Here is a 21,052-nt window from a genome sequence, read left to right as displayed (position 1 = left end):
AGCTTACCAATCATGTAGCATTCTCTGGAATGACACATTTCAAAGTGTGCTTTTTTGTAATGCTGACAATGGCTCATTAATTATGAAGAGGGTTTGGTATTCTCATATTTTCTGTTTGGTGGGATTTTATGTATTTATTTATTAAGATACAGTGTGGAATAGACCCTTCCAGCCCTTGATCTCTTATCTTATTTATTTATGTCTTCAAGCTGTAACCTGAGACTATTAAAGTGGAATGTAAAATTTATTTCCTTACTTGGAACCATTCCAATTCTAAGCTCTTTCTGTGGAAAAAGTTCTACCTGTGATCCCCCCACCCCAAACCCCTTGGTGTACATGTTGATGTTGAGTCTCTATGGATGGAGGGATTTGAATAGTTTGGTAGGTACAGCATTGGAATATTAGTTTCTCATTGCTGACATTCCCATGTAAAAACTGTCTGTGGCTTTAATAAGCTTGTTATAATTGGGTGCTATAAATCTGCACAGGGTAACATAGATGTGTTCCACCTTTGATCTGCACTCATTTAATATAACCTCTTGGCTCCTTGCTCTTTGCTTGTATTTGTGAAATCAGGCAAAAAATGACATCTCTGCCAATGTGGCAGAAATATTTTGACCTCGAGAGTTAGCTTAGTGATCTGAAGCCAATGACATATTTCCACAGCAACAGCACTTAAATTAATTTAATAAAATAAATCTGGAACTACAAGGTCATTATGGTAGCAGTGAAAGTACTAAATTTTGATTTAAAAAAAAATCACGATTTAGACAGGCAATCTGTCATTTTTATCCAGTCTGTCCTCCATATGATTTCATAATCACCCTTTCAAATAGCCTGTGAGGCATTCCATTTTATCAATCAGTTAAAAGTAAGATCGATGCAGACTGGGCTAAGCATTAACCCAGGCACTAGAAGTCTAATAGCCTCCAGTTGTCCAGCTGACCTCCACAATGACCTCACACTGTTTGGCATCTGTGAGATTGCAGGTGTCTTGCATACCAGTGAATGAACAACTGACTTCTAGAAACATTTCAGCTAAGTATATTCACTATATTTTCTATTGACAATGTAAGCTCATCAAGTCTGCACCAGCTCACAATGCAGTCCTATTCCCCCAGTAATTTCCCCATCTCCTGCCAGATACCACCATCAACCCATACATGTGGGATGCAGTTAAGTTACCAACCGGCATGTCTTTGGAATTTGGGAGGAAACAGATACCCAGAGGGAATCCATATATTTACAAGGAGACTTTTGTTACTGGAAAGTTACTGGCACAGATAGTGGAATGGCTGACAGGCAGGAGGCAGTGAACAACGGAGACCTTTTCTGGTTGGCTGCCGGTGACTAGTGGTGTTCCTCAGGGGTCAGTATTGTGACCATTACTTTTCACATTGTTTGTCAATGATTTGGGTAATGGAATTGATGGCTTTGTGACAAAGTTTGTGGGTGATACAAAGATAAGTGTGGAGAGGTAGGTAGTGCTGAGGAAGCAATGTAATTGCAGCAGCGCTTAGGTCAATTGGAAGGATGGGCAAAAAAGTGGCAGATGGAAGACGGTTGGGAAATGTATGATAATGCATTTTAGTAAAAAGAACAATAGTGCAGACTGTTGTCTAAATGGAGAGAATGTTCAAACATCAGAGGTGCAGAGTGTCTTAAGAGTCTTCTTGCAAGACTTTCAGAAGGTGAATTTACAGTTTGAGTCTGTGGTAAAGAAAACAAATGCAATGTTGGCTTTTATTTCAAGGGGAATAGAATATAAAAGGAAGGAGATAATTTTGAGCCACTAGTCAGGCTGCATTTTGAATATTGTCAACAGTTTTGGGCCCCATTCCTCAGAAAGGATGTGTTGTCATTGGAGAGGGTCCAGCGAAGGTTCACGAGGATGATTCCGGGAGTGAAGGGGTTAACATATGAGGAGCATTTGGCAGCTTTGGGCCTGTACTCACTGAAGTTTAGAAGAATGTGGGGGGATCTCATTGAAACCTACTGAATGTTGAAAGGACTAGACAGAGTAAATGTGGAGAGGATGTTTCCTATGGTAGGGGTATCCAGAACGAGAGGACACAGCTTCAAAATTGAAGGGTGATCTTTTGGAACAGAGGGAAGGAGGAATTTTTTTTAGCCAGAGAGTGGTAATGCTCTGCCACAGACTGCGGTGGAGGCCAAGTCCGTGCATATATTTAAAGTGGAAGTTGATCGTTTCTTAATCGGTCAGGGCATCAAAGGATATGATGAGAAGGCAGGTGTAAAGGGTTGAGTGGGATCCGTGATCAGCCATGATATAATGGTGGAGCAGACTGGATGGGCTGAATGGTTGAATTCTGTTGCTATGTCTTATGGTCTTATGGATGCCAAACTTCGCGGACAGCACTAGAGTTCACAATTGAACACAGATCACTGCAGTTTGACTACATATGCAACTGTGAATTCTCATGATATTTGCTTCCGCACACCCAGAGAAATAGTGCTGGTAGAGGGTCAGGAGGGAGGACATCTAGAATCCTTGGCATTGGGCAAGTGATAAAATTTTATTTACCACATTTGACCTGATACCATGGGTAATTATAATCTTCCCTGCCTTTGGTGATGAATTGGTAAGTGCAACCAGCTGTAGGCCCATGTTGGGGAACTGGAGTTGTTATTGCATGACCTTTGCATCATTTAGGAGGGTGAGGAGTTGATAGACAGGAGTCGTGTGGAGCCAGTAACACCCAAGTTACAGGAGACAAGTAGCTGGGTGACTATCAGGAGAGGGAAGGAAAATAGGCAGTCAGTGTAGACCACCCATTTGGCTGTTTCCTTCAATAACAGGAACATTATTTTAGATAGTGTGTGTGGTGGGGGTTAATGACATATCAGTGAAAAGCCTGGGTAGGCAGATCCTGGGTATTGAGTCTGGCTCTTTGGCACGAAAGAAAAGGAGTGAGAAGAGGTGGACAATAATGGTAGGGGATTCATTGGCTAAGGGAGCAGACAGGAGGTTCTATGGATGAGAATGAGACTCTTGGATAGTATGTAGCCTCTCAGGTGCCAGGGTCAGGGATGTCTTGGATCGAGTCTGTCGCATTCTTAAGGGGGAGAGTGAGTAGCAAGAGGTTATGGTACACATTAGCACCAGGGACATCGGCAGGAGAAGTAATGAGAAGTTAAAAGACAGGGCCTCCAGGGAGGTGATCTCAGGATTATGACTTGTGCCACATGCTAATAAGACAAGAAATAGGAAGATAATGTGATCTAACACCTGGCTAAGCACATGGTGCAGGAGGGAGAGCTTCAGGTTTTTGGACCATTGGGCTCTCTTCCAGGATAGGTGGGATCTGTACAAATGGGATGGTTTGCACCTGAACTGGAAGGGACCAATATCCTTGCAGACAGGTTTGCTATTGCTGCTTGGGGGGTTTTAAACTAGAGTTGTGGGGGGGGGGGCGGGGGGGGAACTGGAGTGGCAAGACAATAAATGGAATGGCTGTGGTGAAAGTAGATGTTAAGATAATTAGCAAAAATAGAAACAAAAAGATTGAGCATGGTGGTATTAATATCTTGAGGTGCATCTATTTCAGTGCAAGGAGTACTGTAGGTTAGACAGATGAACTTAGAACATGGATCCGTACACAGAATTATGATATTGAAGTTATTACTGTCATTTGGTTCAGGACTGAGCCAGGGCTGGCAGCAAAATGTTCTGGCGTTCTGCTATTTCAGACTTGATAGAGGTGGAGATATTAAAGGGAAAATGTCACAGCAATGCTCAGAGAGGATATACTGAAGGGCTTATCCACTGAGGTAATATGGGTGGAACTGAGGAACGAAAAAGGGACGGCAATATTGTCATCGTACGTTTCCATGCTCTGTGGTGCATGAGGCAGCAACCTTGCAGTTTCTTTCACATTTGTCTGCTTTTACCAGGCCGAGTTGCTCGCTCGATGCTCAGCCCAGCACAGATGGAAAGTGTGCAAGGAGCCGTCCGGATTTGAGGTCGGGACCACTTGCCCCTAAGTCCAGTGCAGATGCCATTTCACCACCTGCCAGCTTGATGACAGTGTTACTGGAACGGTATTATAGGCTCCCAATGGTATGTGAGATTTAGAGGAGCAAGTTTGTAGAGAGGTAGCAGACAGTTGCAGGAAATATAAAGCTGTGGTAGTAGGTGATTTTAACTTTCCCTTATTAACTGGGACTCCCATACTGTAAAAGGACTGGTTGGGAACGAGGTTGTCAAATGTGTTCAGGAACGTTTCCTTAATCAATATATAGGTGACCCAGCAAGAGAGAATGCGATATTCAATGTACTCTTACAGATACAGATAATGATACAGGATAGGTGACAGAAAGTAGTGTATGGGAACATTTTGGATCCATTGATTATAATTCCATTACTTTCAAGATGATTATGGAGAAAAATAGGAATGATCCTCAGGTTAAGATTATAAATTGGAGAAAGGCCATTTTTGATAGCATCAGAAATGATCTGGCAGGCGTGAATTAGGATAGGTTATTTTCCAGCAAATGGAAAGTGGATGGTTGGCCTTCAAAAGTGAATGTTGAGAGTACAGAATTTGTATGTTTCTGTTAGAATAAAAGACAAGGCCAACAGGTTTATGGAACTTTGGTTATCGAGGCATATTGAGGTCCTATATAAAAAAAAGGAGGTGCATCTCAGCGGTAGGCAGTTAGGATAAAATGAGGCACTTGAGTGTAAGAAATGCCAGGGAACACTGAAGAGAGAAATCAGGAGGACATGAGGTTGCCCTGATAGACAAGGTGAAAGAATTCCAAAAGCTTCTGTGGATATATTAAGGAGCAAAGGATAGCTAGGGACAAAATTGGTCCTTTTTAAGATCAGCGTGGTCATCTGTGAAGGAGCTGAAAGAGGTAGAGAGATGTTAAATGATGTTTTTTTACTTGGAAGACAGACACAGTGTCTATAGAATTGAGAAAAAGGGAGTGGTGTGGTCTGGACCATCTCCAGATTACAGAAGAGGATGTACTCATTGTCTTGAGGCTAATTAGGGTGGATAGATCCCCAAGACCAACAAACGGTCCCTTTGGACCTTGTGGCAGGCTAATGCAGAAATTGTAGTAGCCCTGACAGAGGTATTTAAAGCATGGTTCACCATGGATGAGGTGCTGGAGAACTGGAGGTGAGCAAGTAACCTTGTTCAAGAAAGTTTGTAAGAATAGGCCAGCAAATTATAAACTGGTGCACATGATGTCAAGAGTGAGTTATAGGGCCTGATTATTAATAGTCACCATGGTCTTGTGCTTGGCAGGTCATGTCTAAGCAAACTTTTCAAGAAAGTTACCAGGAAAGTTGATGAAGGGAAGGCAGTGGACATTGTCTACAGGGTCTTGACCAAGTCCTTTCACAAGGACCTGCTTGGAAGGCTGCTCCAGAAGGTTAAGTTACATGGCATTTGTGATGAAGTAGTAAATTGGATTCAACACTGGCTGAGCAGGAGAAGCCAGAGAGTGGTAGTAGGTGGTTGTCTCTCTGATTGGAGGCCAATAGCCAGTGGTGTGTCACAGGGATCGGTGTTGGGTCTATTGCTGTTCATCATCTATATTAATGATTTAGATAAGAATGTGGTAAACTATATCAGCAAATATGTGGATAACTCCAAGATGCGGGGGGGGGGTGCATAGTGGACAGTGAAGAAGGCTATCTAAGCTTACTGCAGGATGTGGACCAGCTGGAAATGGACTGAAAAATGGTAGGTGGAACGTAATGCTGACAAGAATGAGGAGTGGCAGTTTGGGAGGACACAGCAGGGTAAAACCTACACAGTGAATGGTAGGGCATGGAAGTTTGTGGTAGAACAAAGGGACCTCAGAATATAGATGCATAATTCCTCGAAAGTGGCATCACAAATAGATAGGTTTGTAAAGAAAGTTTTTGGCATATTGGCCTTCTTAAATCAGGGCATTGAGTTTAATATGTTTTGTTGAAGTTGTATAAGATGTTGGTGAGGCAAAACGAAGAGAATTGTGTGTAGCTCTGGTCACCTACTCACAGGAAAGATATCAATAAGAGTGCAGAGCAAATTTACATAGATGTTGTTGTAACCTGAGGACTTGATTTGTGGGGATAGGTTGAATAGGTTTGGACTTTTATTTCCTGGAACACAGGAGAATGAGGGGAGATCTTGTCAAAGTATCCAAAATTATGAGGGATCTAGATGAAAACATGAGAAAATCTACAGATGCTGGAAATCCAAGCAACATGCACAAAATGCTGGAGGAACTCAGCAAGTCAGGCATCGGCTATGGAAAAAAGTGAACAGTCGATGTTTCAGGCTGAGACCCTTCATCAGGACTGGAAATAAAAGATGAGGTCAGAGCAAGAAGGGAGGGGAGGAGGAAATAGAAGGTGATAAGTGATGGGTGAAACCAGGAAGGAGGGGTGAAGTAAAGAGCTGGCAAGTTGATTAGTGAAAGAGATAAAGGGCTGGAGGAGGGGAAATCTGATAGGAGAGGGTAGAAGGCCATGGAAGAAGAGAAAGAACACCAGAAGTAGGCGATGAGCAGGTAAGGAGGTGAGGTGAAAGGGGGAAACAGGAATGGGGCAATGGTGAAGGAGGGAGGTTGTAATTACCAGAAGTTCAAGAAATCGATATTCGTGCCATCAGGTTGGAGGTTACCTAGAGGACATCTCATTAGCTCTGGAATGAAAAGCCTCATCCTGAGAGCAGGTACATTACATTAAGGCTAGCTAAAATTCTTCAAAGTGTAAGTAGGTTAACTTTTGGAAGATGGGTGATACAAAGTTCACAGAGATCCAGTACAGAGAATGGTTTGAGTCCTGTGGTAAAATAGTTGTAGTCATATTGAAAAGTGGGGTGGCTTGAAAATACTACTGCTATTTTCTTGTGTTTGGCTGCGATGATGATGAATAAGGATTTTGTGATAGGGATGCTCTTGAATGCCAAGGGGAGTGGCTGGGCAGTCTTTTTTCAGAGATGGTCTTTGCCATTACTTGAAGGCAGTGTTATTTGCCAGTTAGAACTCACTTGGCTATTGTCTAAGTCTTGCGGTATATTGGGATGAAACTTTAGATTTTCTGAGGAATTGCAATGGAATTGAGCATTGTTCAAATATCAGTGATCTGTTATGATGGAAATAAAGTTGCTGATGAAGCAGTTGAATTTGTTTACACCAAGACACTACCTGAGGAGTGCTGCAATGATGTCCGAGAGCTGATCACAGCTATACCATCCAACCTGTGCCGTGTGACGGAGTTGAGCATTATCCATACAACATTTTTTTCCATATGACCAGCGGCCAATCCGGACATTGGAAGTTTGGAGAGAGGGAACTTCAATCAGGTCCACTGCCCGAGGATAAAATACAGCACTGGGTCATGGCAGCGAGAAAGATCTTTGACCAGTGTGTAAACTGGATATCAGAAGTTTGGAGAAAGGGGACTTCAATCAGGTCCACTGCTCAAGGATAATCAGTGTTTGAGATTGATTAGTAAGAGCAAATTTAAGGAAGGCAGGGGCAAGTGCAGCAGCCGTCATCGCAGTGGCCATCGTCTGAGTGGTGATCTTGAGGCTTTAGAACTTTGAACCTTCAGCGAAGAGAGGCTTCACTCAGAGAAAGCAAAGGAAAGAAAAGCTCAAGTTTTTTTCTTTCTTCTCTTTATATCTGCTCAGCTTAGACAGTAGCAATGCTAGGCAGGATAATTGAATGCTCTTCTTACAGGATGTGGGAAGGCAGCGAAACCTCCTGTGGCCCTGACCACTAGAGCTACAAAAAGTGCATCCAGCTGCAGCTTCTAACAAACCACATTAAGGAGTTGGAGCTGGAAATGGATGAAATCAAGGTCATTTAGGAGGCTGAAGGGATAGATAGGACGTATGGAGAAGTAGTTACACCCAAGGTGCAGGACACAGGAAACTGGGTGACAGTCAGGAAGGGGAACGGGGTTAAGGAGCCAGTGCAGAGTACCCCTGTGGCCATCCTACTCAACAACAGGTATATCACTTTGGGCACTGTTGGGGACGATGACCTGTAGAGGAAAGTCACAGTGGTCGGGTCTCTGGCACTGATTTTGCCTTCATGATTCAAAAGGGAAAGGGGGTAAAAAGGTACGCTGTGGTGACAGGGATTTTGTTAGGGAATGGACCGGAAGCTCTGTTGGCAAGAACAAGCTTCCCGGATGGGATCTTGCCTCCCAGGTGGCAGGGTCCAGGATATCTCAGGTCAAGTCCTCAGCTTTCTCAAGTGGGAAGGTGATCGGCCAGAAGTCATGGTCCGTGTAGATACCAATAACATTGGTTGGGTGAGTGACGAGGTTCTGCATAGGGAGTTCAGAGAGTTAGGTGCTAAGTTAAAAGGCAGGACCTTCAGGGTTGTGATCTCAGGATTACCACCTGTGCCACGTGCCAGTGAGGCTGGAAGTAGGAAGATTATACAGTTTAATATGTGGCCAAGGAGCTGGTGTAGGAGGGAGGGCATAATAGTTTTGAATCTTGGGCTCTATTCCAGTGGAAGGTGGGACCTGTACAGAAGGGACAGTTTGCACCTGAACTGGAAGGAGACTAATATCCTAGCAGGAAGATTTGTTCATACTGCAGTGGGACTTAAACTAGAGTTGCAGGCTAGGGGGAGTGGTGGGAACCAGAGTGGCAGAACAGTTAGTGGAGAAGTTGTGGAGGCAGATGTTGGTAAGATCTCAGACAAAGTTAGGAATCAGGAGGTTGGGAATGGTGTGACTGGTGTCCTGAGCTGCCTGTATTTCAGTATAAGAGTATCATAGGAAAGGCAGATAATAGTGCTGAAGATGGGGTAGCTCATTTACAAATAGAGGCAATGTGTAGTGAGGAGAGGCTGTTGATAGGGCAAAATTGCAATCAACAGGATGATTTGCAAAGTAAAAGGCAGGCAAAATCGAAAAGGGTGAATACAGGACTGAAGGTGTTGTATTTGAATGCATGCAGTATATGGAATAAGGTAGATGAGCTTGCAGCACAGTTGAAGATTGGCAGGTGTGATGCTGTAGGCATCACTGAATCATGGATAAAAGATTATAGCTGAGAGCTTAATGTCCAAGGATACACATTGTATCAAAAGGACAGGCAGGAAGGCAGAGAGGTGGCATAACTCTGTTGGTTAAAAATGAAATCAAATCATGAGGAAGAGATGACATAGAGTCGGAAGATGTTGAATCATTGTGGATAGAGCTAAGGAACTGCAAGGCTAAAAAGACCCTAATGGGAGTTTTGTACAGACCCCCAAACAGTAGTAAGGATGTGGCCTGCAAATTAAAGCGGGAAATAGAAAATGCATGCCAAAAGGACAGTGTTACAATAGTCATGGGGATTTCAATATGCAGGTAGATTGGGAAAACCAGGTTGGTGCTGGATTATAGGAGGGGAATTTCTAGATTGCCTATGAGATGGCCTTTTAGGGCAGCTCGTGGTTGAGCCCACGAGAGGATCAGCTATTCTGGATTGGGTGTTGTGCAATGAGCCAGAATTGTTTAGAGAGCTTAAAGAAAAGGAACCCTTAGAGGAACTCATAAATATGATCGAATTCATCCTGAAATTTGAGAAGAAGTTAAAGTCAGATATATCAGTATTACAGTAGAGTAAAGGGAATTATAGAGCCAAGAAAGAGGAGTTGGCCAGAATTGATTGGAAAAATTCACTGGCAGGGATGATGGCAGAGCAGCAATGGCTGGAATTTCTTTGAGCAATTCGGAAGGCTTAGGATATATTACATCTCAAAGAGGAAGAAGTATTCTAAAGGAAAGATGACATAACCGTGGCTAACAAGAGAAGTCAAAACCAATTATCTTCCAAGAATCACTAGGTTCTGGAATGGTTCCAGAAGACTGGATAATTACAAATGTCACTCCACTCTTCAGGGAGGGAGAGAGTCAGAAGAAAGGAAACTATAGGCCAGTTAGTCTGACCTCAGTGGTTGGGAAGAAATTGGAGTTGATTGTTAAGGATGAGGTCTCAGGGTACTTGAAGGCACATGATAAAATAGACTGTAGTCAGCATGGTTTCCTCAAGGGAAAATCTTGCCTGACAAATCTGTTGGAATTTTTTGAAGAAATAACAAGCAGGCTAGACAAAGGAGAATTCATTGATGTTGTGTATTTGGATTTTCAGAAGGTCTTTGACAAGGAGCGACACTTAAGGCTGCTTAACAAGCTATGAGCCCGTGGTATTACAGGAGAGAATCTTGCACAAATAAAGCAATGGCTGATCGGCAAGAAGCAGAGTGGGAATAAAGGGAGCCTTTTCTGACTGGTTGCCAGTGACTAGTGGTGTTCCACAGGGGTCTGTGTTGGGACTGATTCTTTTTTATGTTATATGTCAATGATGGAATTGATGGCTTTGTTGCAACGTTTGCAGACGATATGAAGATAGTTGGAGAGGCAGATAGTTCTGAGGAAGTAGAGAAGCAGCAGAAGGACTGAGACAAATTAGGAGAATGGGCAAAGGAATGAAGGATAGAATACAGTGTCAGGAAGTGTATAGTCATACACTAATAGAAGAAATGAAAGGGTTGACTATTTTCTAAATGGAGAAAAAACACAAAAAAGCAAGGAACAAAAGGATTTTGAAGTCCTTGTGCAGGATTCCCTAAAGGTTAATTTGCAGGTTGAGTCTGTGGTGAGGAAGGCAAATGCAATATTTGCATTCATTTCAAGAGGACTAGAATATAAAAGCAAGGACATAATGTTGAAACTTTATAAAACACTTGTGAGGCCTTACATGGAGTATTGTGAGCAGGTTTAAGTGCCTTATCTTAGAAAAGATGTGCTGAAACTGGAGAGGATTCAAAGGAGGTTCACGAAAATATTTCCACGATTGAATACTTGTCATATAAAGAGCATTTGATGGCTCTGGGCCTGTATTCACTGGAACTGAGAAGAATGAGAGGTGATCTCATTGAAACCTATCGAATGGTGAAAGGCCTTGATAGAGTAGATGTGGAGAATATGTTTCCTATGATGGGAGAGTCTAAGACCAGAGGAGCCTCAGAATAGAGAAGTGTCCTTTTGGAATGGAGATGTGGAGGAATTTCTTTAGCCAGAGAATGGTGAATCTGTGGAATTCTTTGTCACAGGCAGCTGTGGAGGCCAAGCCTTTATGTATATTTAAGGCAGAGGTTGATAGATTCTTGATTGGATACATGAAAAAGGCAGGAGATTGAGTCAGTATAATGGAATGTGAATCTGATAAAGGAATGATAAAATAGCTAAATTAGTTTGGTTAGATAATAGAATGGGGCAAGGAGGTAAGACTGGAGATGGGGAATGTCTGACAAACACAACTCAGGTCTTGTAGCCTTGCATTTGTGGCCCAGATGTCACTTCCACAGAGCTGGGTGGCAAAGTGCTCAAATAATGCAATTTCTACGATGAGGAAACAGTGATTTATCCTCCTGTCTGGTGATGCTGACATCCATTCAATGCCTTGCCTCTCTCCTGTGGTTAGCTCACTCAGAGCATAGTACGAATTGAAACCAGGATTTTACTGGTCTTTCAGGTGCTAAGATTCCATGAGAGCATAAGACAATAAGACATAGGATCAGAATTAAGCCATTCAGCCCATCGAGTCTGCTCTGCCATTTCATCATGGCTGATCTATTTCGAATTCCAACCCCTTCTCCTGCCTTGTCCTTGCAAAGTTTCACAGCCTGACAAATCAATAACCAGTCAACCTCCACCTGAAATACACCCAATGACCTGCCTACCATAACTGTCCCCTTCCAATCAATGTTGGCCAGCTCCTCTCTCATGCCTCTGCAATTCCCTTTACTCCACTGTAATATCGATACATGTAACTTTAACTTTCTCCCTCTCAAATTGCAGGGTGAATTGTATCATGTTATGATCACTACTCCCTAATCAAATCCAGTTCATTACACGACACCCAATCCAGAATAGCTGATCCTCTAGTGGGCTCTAAAAAGCCATCTCGTGGCCATTGTACAAATTCCCTCTATCAGGATCCAACTCCAACCTAATTTTCCCATGTACCTGCATATTGAAATCCCTCATGATCATCGCAACATTGTCCTTTTGTCATGTCTTTTCTATCTCCCATTATAATTTGTAAACCACATACTGGCTACTATTTGGAGGCCTTTATATAACTCCCATCGGGGTCTCTTTTTACCCTTACAGTTTCTTAACTCTACTCACAAAGATTCTATACTTTCCGATCCTATGTCACTTCTTTTTGATTTCATTTTTTACCAGCAGAGCCTCGCCATCTCCTTTGCCTACCTGCCTGTGCTTTAAATGCAATGTGCATCCTTGGTTATTAAGCTTCCAACTATAATCTTCTTTGAACGATAACGTCACACGTGCTAATCTCAAACTGCACTGCAAGATCATCTACCTTATTCCATATTGTGCGTGCATTCAATACAACACCCTCAGTCCTGTATTCATCATCCTTTTTGATTTTGCTCTCATGTTACACTGCAACTCATCCCACTGATTGGAATTTTGCCTGATCATCTGCCTGTCCTTCCTAATAGTCTCGCTACACACTGCCTGTGCTTGTATAACTGGCCCATTCTCATTCCTACTACTCAGTTTCTCGTCCCCATGCCAAATTAGTTTACAACAGTTTTAGCAAACCTGCCTGCAAGGATTTGGGCCCCTCCCTCGAGTTCAGATGTAATCCATCCCTTTTGTGCAGGTCATAACTTCCCAGAAAAGATCCCAATGATGCAGAAATCTGAAATCTGAAACCCTGTCCCCAGCACCAGTTCCTCAGCCACACATTTATCTGCCACATCATCCTATTCTTACCCTCTCTGGCACATGGCCCAGGCAGCAATCCAAAGATTACTACCCTGGAGGTTCTGCTTTTCAGCTTCCTACCTAGCTCCCTATGTTCTCTCTTCAGAACCCCCTCAATGTCAATACCCAGATTTCTGGCTGCCCGTCCTTCCCCTTTAGAATGGCATGGACCTGATCCGCGGTGTTCCTAACTCTGGCACCTGGAAGGAAACGTACCAGCCAGGTGTCTCTATTGTGTCCACAGAATCTCATGTCAGCTGTGGAATCCCCCATCACTCCTGCAGTCCTCTTCTCCCCCCTTCCCTCCTGAGGCATGGTGCCAGATGCCGTGCCGGAGACCTGGTTGCTATGGCTCCCCCGATAGGTCATCCCCCTCAACAGTATCCAAAATGGTATAGTTATTATTGAAGGGAACGGCCACAGGGCTGACTGCCCATTTCCTTTCCCTCTCTTAAGGCACTCAGGTACCTGCTTCCTGCAACTTAGGGGTGACTAGCTCCCCGTGGTTTCCATCTATCATATCCTCAGTTTCCTATATGAGCTGAAGGTCATCGAGCTCTCAGTTCAGATCCTTAACACGTTCTCTAAGGAACTAGGGCTTGGTGCGCCTGGTGCAGATATGGTTATCTGGGAGGTTTGGGGTCTCCCAGGATTCTCACATCCCACACAAAGAGCACAACATGGCCCTGGAGCCATTCTCACTACTCTAACTGTGCACTAACAGATGACGAATGAAGAAACTTATCAGATACTTACCTTGCTCAAGTCTGTATTCGCCAAAACCTCCCTACTGTAACACTGGTCCACTCACCCAATGGCTACTCCAACAATGGCCTGTCTTACTTCTATTTGCTCTTGCTAGTGAATAGCAATTTGATTATCCTGCCAGAAAAAAGCTGACAGCCCGTGAACACTCCTTATAAAATCTCTCTCCCCAGTCTGTGACTTGCCTCCTCTGCCACTCCTGATTTGATTGGACTACCGGAAAAACAGAAAAGCCCACTAATTCTCCTTTCCTAAAATCTCTCTTCCTGACCCGCGAGTTCCAAACTGATGAATGCATCTATATGTCCTCTGTATGAGGGGGCCGCATAGAAGCAATTAATGTACTTGTCAGGTAGGGGTGGCAGTAGGTAGAGGGCATGTTGTAGTATAGCAATTTTGGCATGTTTGTTCCCCAAGATGCCTAGCAATCATGGCAAAAGTGATTGCTTGGGGATCAGCTATACTGGATTGGGTGTTAATGTAATGAACCAGAAGTGATTAGGGAGCTCAAGGTAAAAGAACCCTTAGGAACCAGTGGTCACAATATGATTGAGTTCAACTTGAAATTTGACAGGGAGAAAGTAAAGTCTGGTGTAGCAGTATTTCAGTGGAATAAGGGAAATTACAGTGGTATGAGAGAGGAGTTGGCCAAAGTAAATTGGAAGGAGCTGCTGGCAGGGATGACGGAAGAGCAGCAATGGCGTGCATTTCTAGGAAAAATGAGGAAGGTGCAGGACATGTGTATTCCAAAAATGAAGAAATACTCATGTGGAAAAATAGCACAACCGTGGCTGACAAGGGAAGTCAAAGTTAATGTAAAAACAAAAGAAAGGGCATACAACAAAGCAAATATTAGTGGGAAGGTAGAGGATTGGGAAGTTTTTAAAAACCTTCAGAAGGAAATTAAAAGAATCATTAGAAGGGAAAAGATGAAATATGAAAGCAAGCTGGCAAATAATATCAAAGTGGATAGTAAAAGTTTTTTCAAGTATGTAAAAAATAAAAGAGAGATGAGAATGGATATAGGACCGCGAGAGAATGAGGCAGGAGAAATAATAAAGGGGGACAAGGAGATGGCAGATGAACTTAATGAGTATTTTGCATCAGTCTTCATTGTGGAAGACACTGGCAGTTTGCCAGATATTGTAGTGTGGGAAGGAAGAGAAGTGGGTGCCGTTACTATTACGAGGGAGAAGGTGTTCAAAAAGCTGAAAGACCTAAAGGTACATCCATCACCTGGACCAGATGAACTGCACCCTAGGGTTCTGAAAGATGTTAGAGACTGTGGCGGCATTAGCAATGATCTCTTAAAAATCATTGGACTCTGGCATGGCGCCAGAGGACTGGAAAATTGCAAATGTCACTCCACTCTTTAAGAAAAGAGGGAGGCAGCAGAAAGAAAATTATAGACCAGTTAGCCTGACCTCAGTGGTTGGGAAGATGTTCGAGTCAATTGTTAAGGATGAGGTGATGGAGTACTCGGTGACACACGGCAAGATAGAACAAAGTCAGCATGGTTTCCTACAGGGAAAATCCTGCCTGTCGAATCTGTTGGAATCCTTTGAGGAGATTACAAGTAGGATAGATATAGGGAATGCAGTGGATGTTGTATATTTGGACTTGCAGAAGGCCTTTGACAAGCTGCCACACATGAGGCTGCTTACCAAGTTAAGAGCCCATGGTATTACAGGAAAGTTACTAACATGGTTAGAGCATTGGCTGATTGGAAGGAGGCAGCAAGTGGGAATAAAAAGATCCTTGTCTGGTTGGCTGCCAGTGACTAGTGGTGTTCCGCAGTGTTCGGTGTTGGGACCGCTTCTTTTTATGCTGTATATAAATGGTTTAGGTGATGAAATAGGTGGCTTTGTTGCCAAGTTTGCAGATGGTAGGAAGATTGGTGGAAGGGCAGGTAGTGTTGAGGAAACAGGTAGGATGCAGAAGGACTTAGACAGATTAGGAGAATGGGCAAGAAAGTGGCAAATGAAATATAATGTTGGAAAATACGTGGTCACGCACTTTGGTAGTAGAAATGAATGTGCGGACTAGTTTCTAAATGGGAGAGAAAATTCAACAATCTGAGATGCAAAAAGACTTGGGAGTCCTTGTACAGAACACCCTAAAGGTTAACTTGCAAGTTGAGTCGGTGGTGAGGAAGGCAAATGCAATTTTAGCATTCATTTCAAGAGGTCTAGAATGCAAGAGCAGGGATGTGATGATTTATAAGGCACTGATGAGGCCTCACCTTGAATATTGTAAACAGTTTTGGGTCTCTCATCTTAGAAAAGATGTGCTGGCATTGGAGAGGGTCCAGAGGAGGTTCATAAGGATGATTCCAGGAATGGAAGGGTTACTATACGAGGAACGTTTGATGGCTCTGGGTTTGTACTCACTCGCTGGAATTTAGAAGGATGAGGGGGGGGGGATCTCATTGAAACCTTTTGAATTTTGAAAGGCCTAGACAGAGTAGATGTGGAAAGGATGTTTCCCATGGTGGGAGAGTCTAGGACAAGTGGGCACAGCCTCAGGATAGAGGGACGTCCTTTCACAACAGAGATGCAGAGAATTTTTTTAGCCAGTGGGTTGTGAATTTGTGGAATTTGTTGTCCCATGCAGCTGTGGAGGCCAGGTCATTGGGCGTATTTAAGGCTGTGATCGATGGATACTTGATTGGACATGGCATCAAAGGTTATAGGGAGATGGCCGGGAAATGGGGCAGAGGGGGAGAAAAAACGAATCAGCCATGATTGAATGGTAGAGCAGACTCGATGGGCCAAATGGCCTAATTCTGCTCCTATGTCTTATGGTCTTGTGGATAGATTATTGAATAAAAGACCTATGAATTTAAAAATTAGTTACATTGGTAACAAAGGTCTACTGGAAATGCTTGGTCCTATCTAGATGCTGACAGTAGTAATGATTTAATTAACCATGTAAGATAATTTAATATGACACCCATGTTGAATCAATTTCTCAATAACATTGGTAAGTTTTGTGCAAATTTGTGAAAATGCTTATTTCTCCTCTCTGTTGCGTTCTTAAGAGTTGAGTGGTCTGAATTTAGTTTGGCATAGTTTCACACCATTCCCTTCACCAACAGTGAGTTTTAATGGCAATGTACTCAGAATGAACTTTATAGCTGTCAGTATTTATAATGATGAAGATACATAACAACTACTGGGACACTGCAGCACAGGCAAACATTATTTGTTTTACTTAACACAAATCTTATGCCAGATGCAACCAGATGTAATGAACAGATAGATATTAGGACGAATGACATTTAAAAACAGCCTTGAAAATGTCAGTTACTGAAAAATTAACAGCAAATGATTTGCTAAACAGTGCAGATGCAGAGAGAAAGCTATGTGTGGCATGTTACTACTGTTATATCACTTTATAAAATAAAATATAGAACAATGTTCCATTATTCAAGAAGTGATACAGGGATAATCCTGGAATCTATAAACCAGTGAGTCTCACATCCATAGAAGCGAAGTTCTGGAGAGAATTCTTAGGGATGGGATTTATTAGCATTTGAGAAAACATTGCCTAATTAGGGAGAGCCAGCATGGCTTTGTAGGAGGAAGGAGTGACTTACTAACTTGATTGAGTTTTTTGATGAGTTGACAAGGGTGATTGATGAAGATAGAGCTTGTGGATGTTATGAAGATTGGTGGTGTTGCGGATAGAATAGAAGACAGGCAAAGAATATAATCGGATATAGATCAGCTGCAGAGAATGAAGCCGCTATGGGTGGAGAATGAAGTTGCTACAGGCAAAGAAATGGAAGAAGGTGTTGAACTGGCCAAATGAGAAGTGGCTACACAGGTTGATAGGATCGTTAAGAAAGCATATGGCATATTTGGCTTTAATAGTTGAGGCATTGAGTACAAATCAATTAGTTCGTAACATTGAAAAATAATAATTTTTATATTAAAAAAAATCTAACCCACTACCAAGACCGAAGCTGATTAATAGAAAAAAAAGAAAAAAGATTGTTGGTCATCATCTGTGATTTAACAGCAAATCAAAGGTTTTGAAAATAATTCAGAAAGGGTCCCCACAATATTTGAAAATCTTGATTAGATTCAAAGATTGAACATAGAATCTTCTCTAAATTTAAACATGACATCACATCATGTAACCATTGGGCGTGAATTGGAGGGGCCACATCTTTCCATTTAAGCAAAGGCATCTTTCTGGCCATAAGAGACATAAAAGCCAAAATGTGCAAAATGCTGCAGCTTTTTAAAACACTAGTCAGGCCACATCCGGAGTATTGCATACAGTTCTGATCACCGCACTAGAGGAAGGATGTCGAGGTTTAGGAGAGGATGCAGGAAAGATTTACCAGGATATTGCCTGGATTAGAGGGCATGTACTATAATGAGAGGTTGGGATGAACTTGGGTTGTTTTCTCTGGAGCAGCAGAGGCTGAAGGGAGATCTGAAAGAGGTTTACAATATTATGAGAGGCACAGAGAGAGTAGACAGTGTCTTTTTCCAAGGGTTGAAATGTCTAATATCGAAGGGGTTAATCTCAAATGAGATGTGAGGGGCAAGTTTTTTCACACAAAGAGTGGTGGGTGCCTGGAATGCACTGCCTGGGGAATCTGCTGCCTGGGGTGATGGTAAGGACAGAAATTTTAAACACTTTCAAGAGACGTTTAGATAGTAGGCATATGAATGTGAGGAAAATGGAAGGATGTGGACATTGTGTAGACAGAAGAGATTAGTTTAGTTGGCCATTTGATTACCAATTTAATTAGTTCAGCACAACATTGTGAGCTGAAGGACCCGTTCCTGTGCTGTGTTGTTCTGTGTTCTAGAAAACCCCCGCGATTAAGGCTCTTTCAATTGAATCCAACTGTCACTTTCAAAGATGTCCTGATATGGCAGTGGTGTCGAATGAAACACGAAGTTAATTTGTGTAGTGATTCAATTCTGCTGCAAGTTATGTTCGTTAGATGAATGATTGTAATCTGGCAGTACATCATCTGCAATTACGCCTGTTGTAGAGTGGCGTGCAAGGGGCAAGTACTGAGCCAGGCTAAAAGAAGGCGTACAAGCAGCAACAGCAAAGCAGATTTTCCTTCCCCTCTTTTTGATATCTTGATACCTGTGTAGTGTTAATGGAAATAATTTCACACCAACTATCTCTCCTTCAGAATATTATGCGAGGCACAGAGAAAGTAGACAGTGTAGTCTACTAATATTGTAGTTGGCCTTTTGGGGTAATAACCCAACCCAACCAGTGGGATACTGTTAGAATCGAGTTGGCTGATTATTTATAAAGAGTAATGGAACTGCAGAGAGTGCTGCTAAATTTGTGCTTCATAGAGAGTTCAATACGGCTGCTTGCGTTTTACAACTACTGGTAACCAAAACTGGTGGGGGCAGTGACAATAACACAACCTTAAACAAATCCAAACACTGTTACTCTGCAAAACCAAGGGCTTTGGTCTAGGGTACAATTCTTTGTCTTATCAGACATGCAGTATAGTGGTATTTGGTCTTGTTTATTGCCAGATGTAGATATCCTGTGTTTTCTTTTCTCTGCAGACTGCAAGTGCTGGGAGACATTCAGTTCGAATCACAGGCCTCAGTACCATTGACTTTCGAGCTGGATTTTCACAAAAACGAACAATGAACTTTAAGAAAATTGGCAACAGACCTGTGCAAGGTCAGTCTTCCCTGAAGTTGTTTTGAACCACTGACGGCGCGTTCATGACTGGACTTAATAATGGCACAGGCAATGCACATAATTGGAAGTTAGAGCATGAAGTGACCATTTACGACCTCACGTGTTCTGAGCCGTGATGTTTGGCAGTGCTTTATCCAAGTCTGATTCAGTATTTAGTATGTATCCCACCTTTGAAGCAGATGACGAGACGATGCTTTTTCAGGTTATTTCATATGGTAGTATTTTGCTATTATGTTATACCTCTGAACTATTTCATCTTGATTATGCATCCCATATTTTTTATACTCACAGGTATCCCAACATACTTACTACTGAATACAAGTGGACTCGCCCCTCCTGCTAGAGTAGATCGTGTGGAACTCCTCGGCACCTCAGGTGTTTCGTTGAAGACTCTTCCGATCAGGTATTACCCTGATCGAAAGCCTTACAGCATCCTGAATGTCACCGAATTTATTCCACCCGATGAAGCTTTTTTCTTGAAAATTACTGGATACGACAGCAAAGAGTACCTCTTCCAGCGAGTATCCAGTGTGTCATATTCCAACATTGTTCCAGGTGAGACCTAAAGTCCTGAATCATCAGGTAGTCTTTACAATAATCCTGCTACTGTATTAGTAATGAACATACTACCATTTCCATATAAAATTATTTTCTTGTGCTTAACATGGATTGCTTAACAGTAGAAAAATGGTTTAATTAACATAAGCATCTTCATTTTACATTCATTTTACAGATGCCATAGCAACAGACACTGCTGATGTAATATTTCTTATAAAAACATCAGTAGTATATCTGTGCTCGGTCCTATTCAGAAGAGAACGGCTATTGGATGCTAAACAGGATTTGCAATGTAACCTTGCCAGCTTTCTCCCTTAGTTTACTCATGCCTCTCTATTGGTGATGAAAGCTCTCTATGCAAAGTGGGATTTGGCGGAAATCACCAAAGATTTTTATCAACTGAGTCATTCGAGGACCTGCATTTCACATTCCTCCTTAAAATAGGTTTCTGCATCAGTTAAATCAATGCTAAACTCTGGCTCTTTGAAGTATGCTGGAAGTAATCTTTGCTGAAATGCTTACATGTCAGATTGAGCGAATATCTCATGTACAAATAATCATTTCCACTTTAATTTCATCACATTATGTGCTTATTTACTGAAAAGGGGGGAAATACTCCAACTGTTACAGCATTTTTGAGCAAAGGAAATTCCAGGTGATTAATGTAGTGTGGTGACCTCATCAGAGCCAGTGATGGACCACTGCAAGCAATCTTCCAGGAAACATAAAATTCCATAGCATTGTACCACTGCGAACACATTGTTACTCCATGGATGTAGTCGTGATAACAGCTATATGCCTTTTAATCAAAAAGGTTTAGGTAGATTTGTTGGATGAAATTACCATTGTGTTCTCAGATTACCTGTAATCACTTGGAGCAATCTTGAGACCTGCTGCCTGGGAGAACCAGGGTAGTTGTTGATTATCAGCAACATTTAAATCAGATTTTCTGCAACAAGGGACACCTTACACACGCTGTAGAGATTGAGCCTGGTGCTTACATGCTCTAGTATTCCCACCGTGTCATTTTACAATTTCAAATGATGCTTACATTTCACTGGAAAGGTTCTGTACTATTGATACTTCTAGCAGTGTTAAGTTTAACAGTATCCACAAGGATCACAGTATACATTACACTTAAAAGGAGTTGTCAAATAAAATGAAATGGCTTCATCAGCTTCAGGAAAACAACAATTATTTTTGGAGTCAAGCTGACGTATTGGAGAATAGACTCTCTCAAGCTGA

At 42.3% G+C, this 21,052-nt stretch overlaps 1 protein-coding gene across 2 annotated transcripts in view; it reads left to right on the top strand.

Moving 5' to 3' along the window:
• hmcn1 (hemicentin 1) overlaps positions 1 to 21,052 on the top strand; it is a 514,861-nt gene that overhangs the window by 132,211 nt on the left and 361,598 nt on the right. For both annotated transcript variants that reach the window (XM_072273998.1, XM_072273996.1), the window contains exons 7-8: positions 19,108 to 19,228; positions 19,541 to 19,804. In XM_072273998.1, the coding sequence (XP_072130099.1) occupies positions 19,108 to 19,228; positions 19,541 to 19,804 (385 nt within the window). The remainder of the gene's footprint in view (positions 1 to 19,107; positions 19,229 to 19,540; positions 19,805 to 21,052) is intronic.

This window comes from Mobula birostris, chromosome 12, assembly GCF_030028105.1.
Source record: "Mobula birostris isolate sMobBir1 chromosome 12, sMobBir1.hap1, whole genome shotgun sequence".
Classification (NCBI taxonomy): domain Eukaryota; kingdom Metazoa; phylum Chordata; class Chondrichthyes; order Myliobatiformes; family Myliobatidae; genus Mobula; species Mobula birostris.
This window is presented reverse-complemented; position numbering and strand designations above follow the sequence as displayed.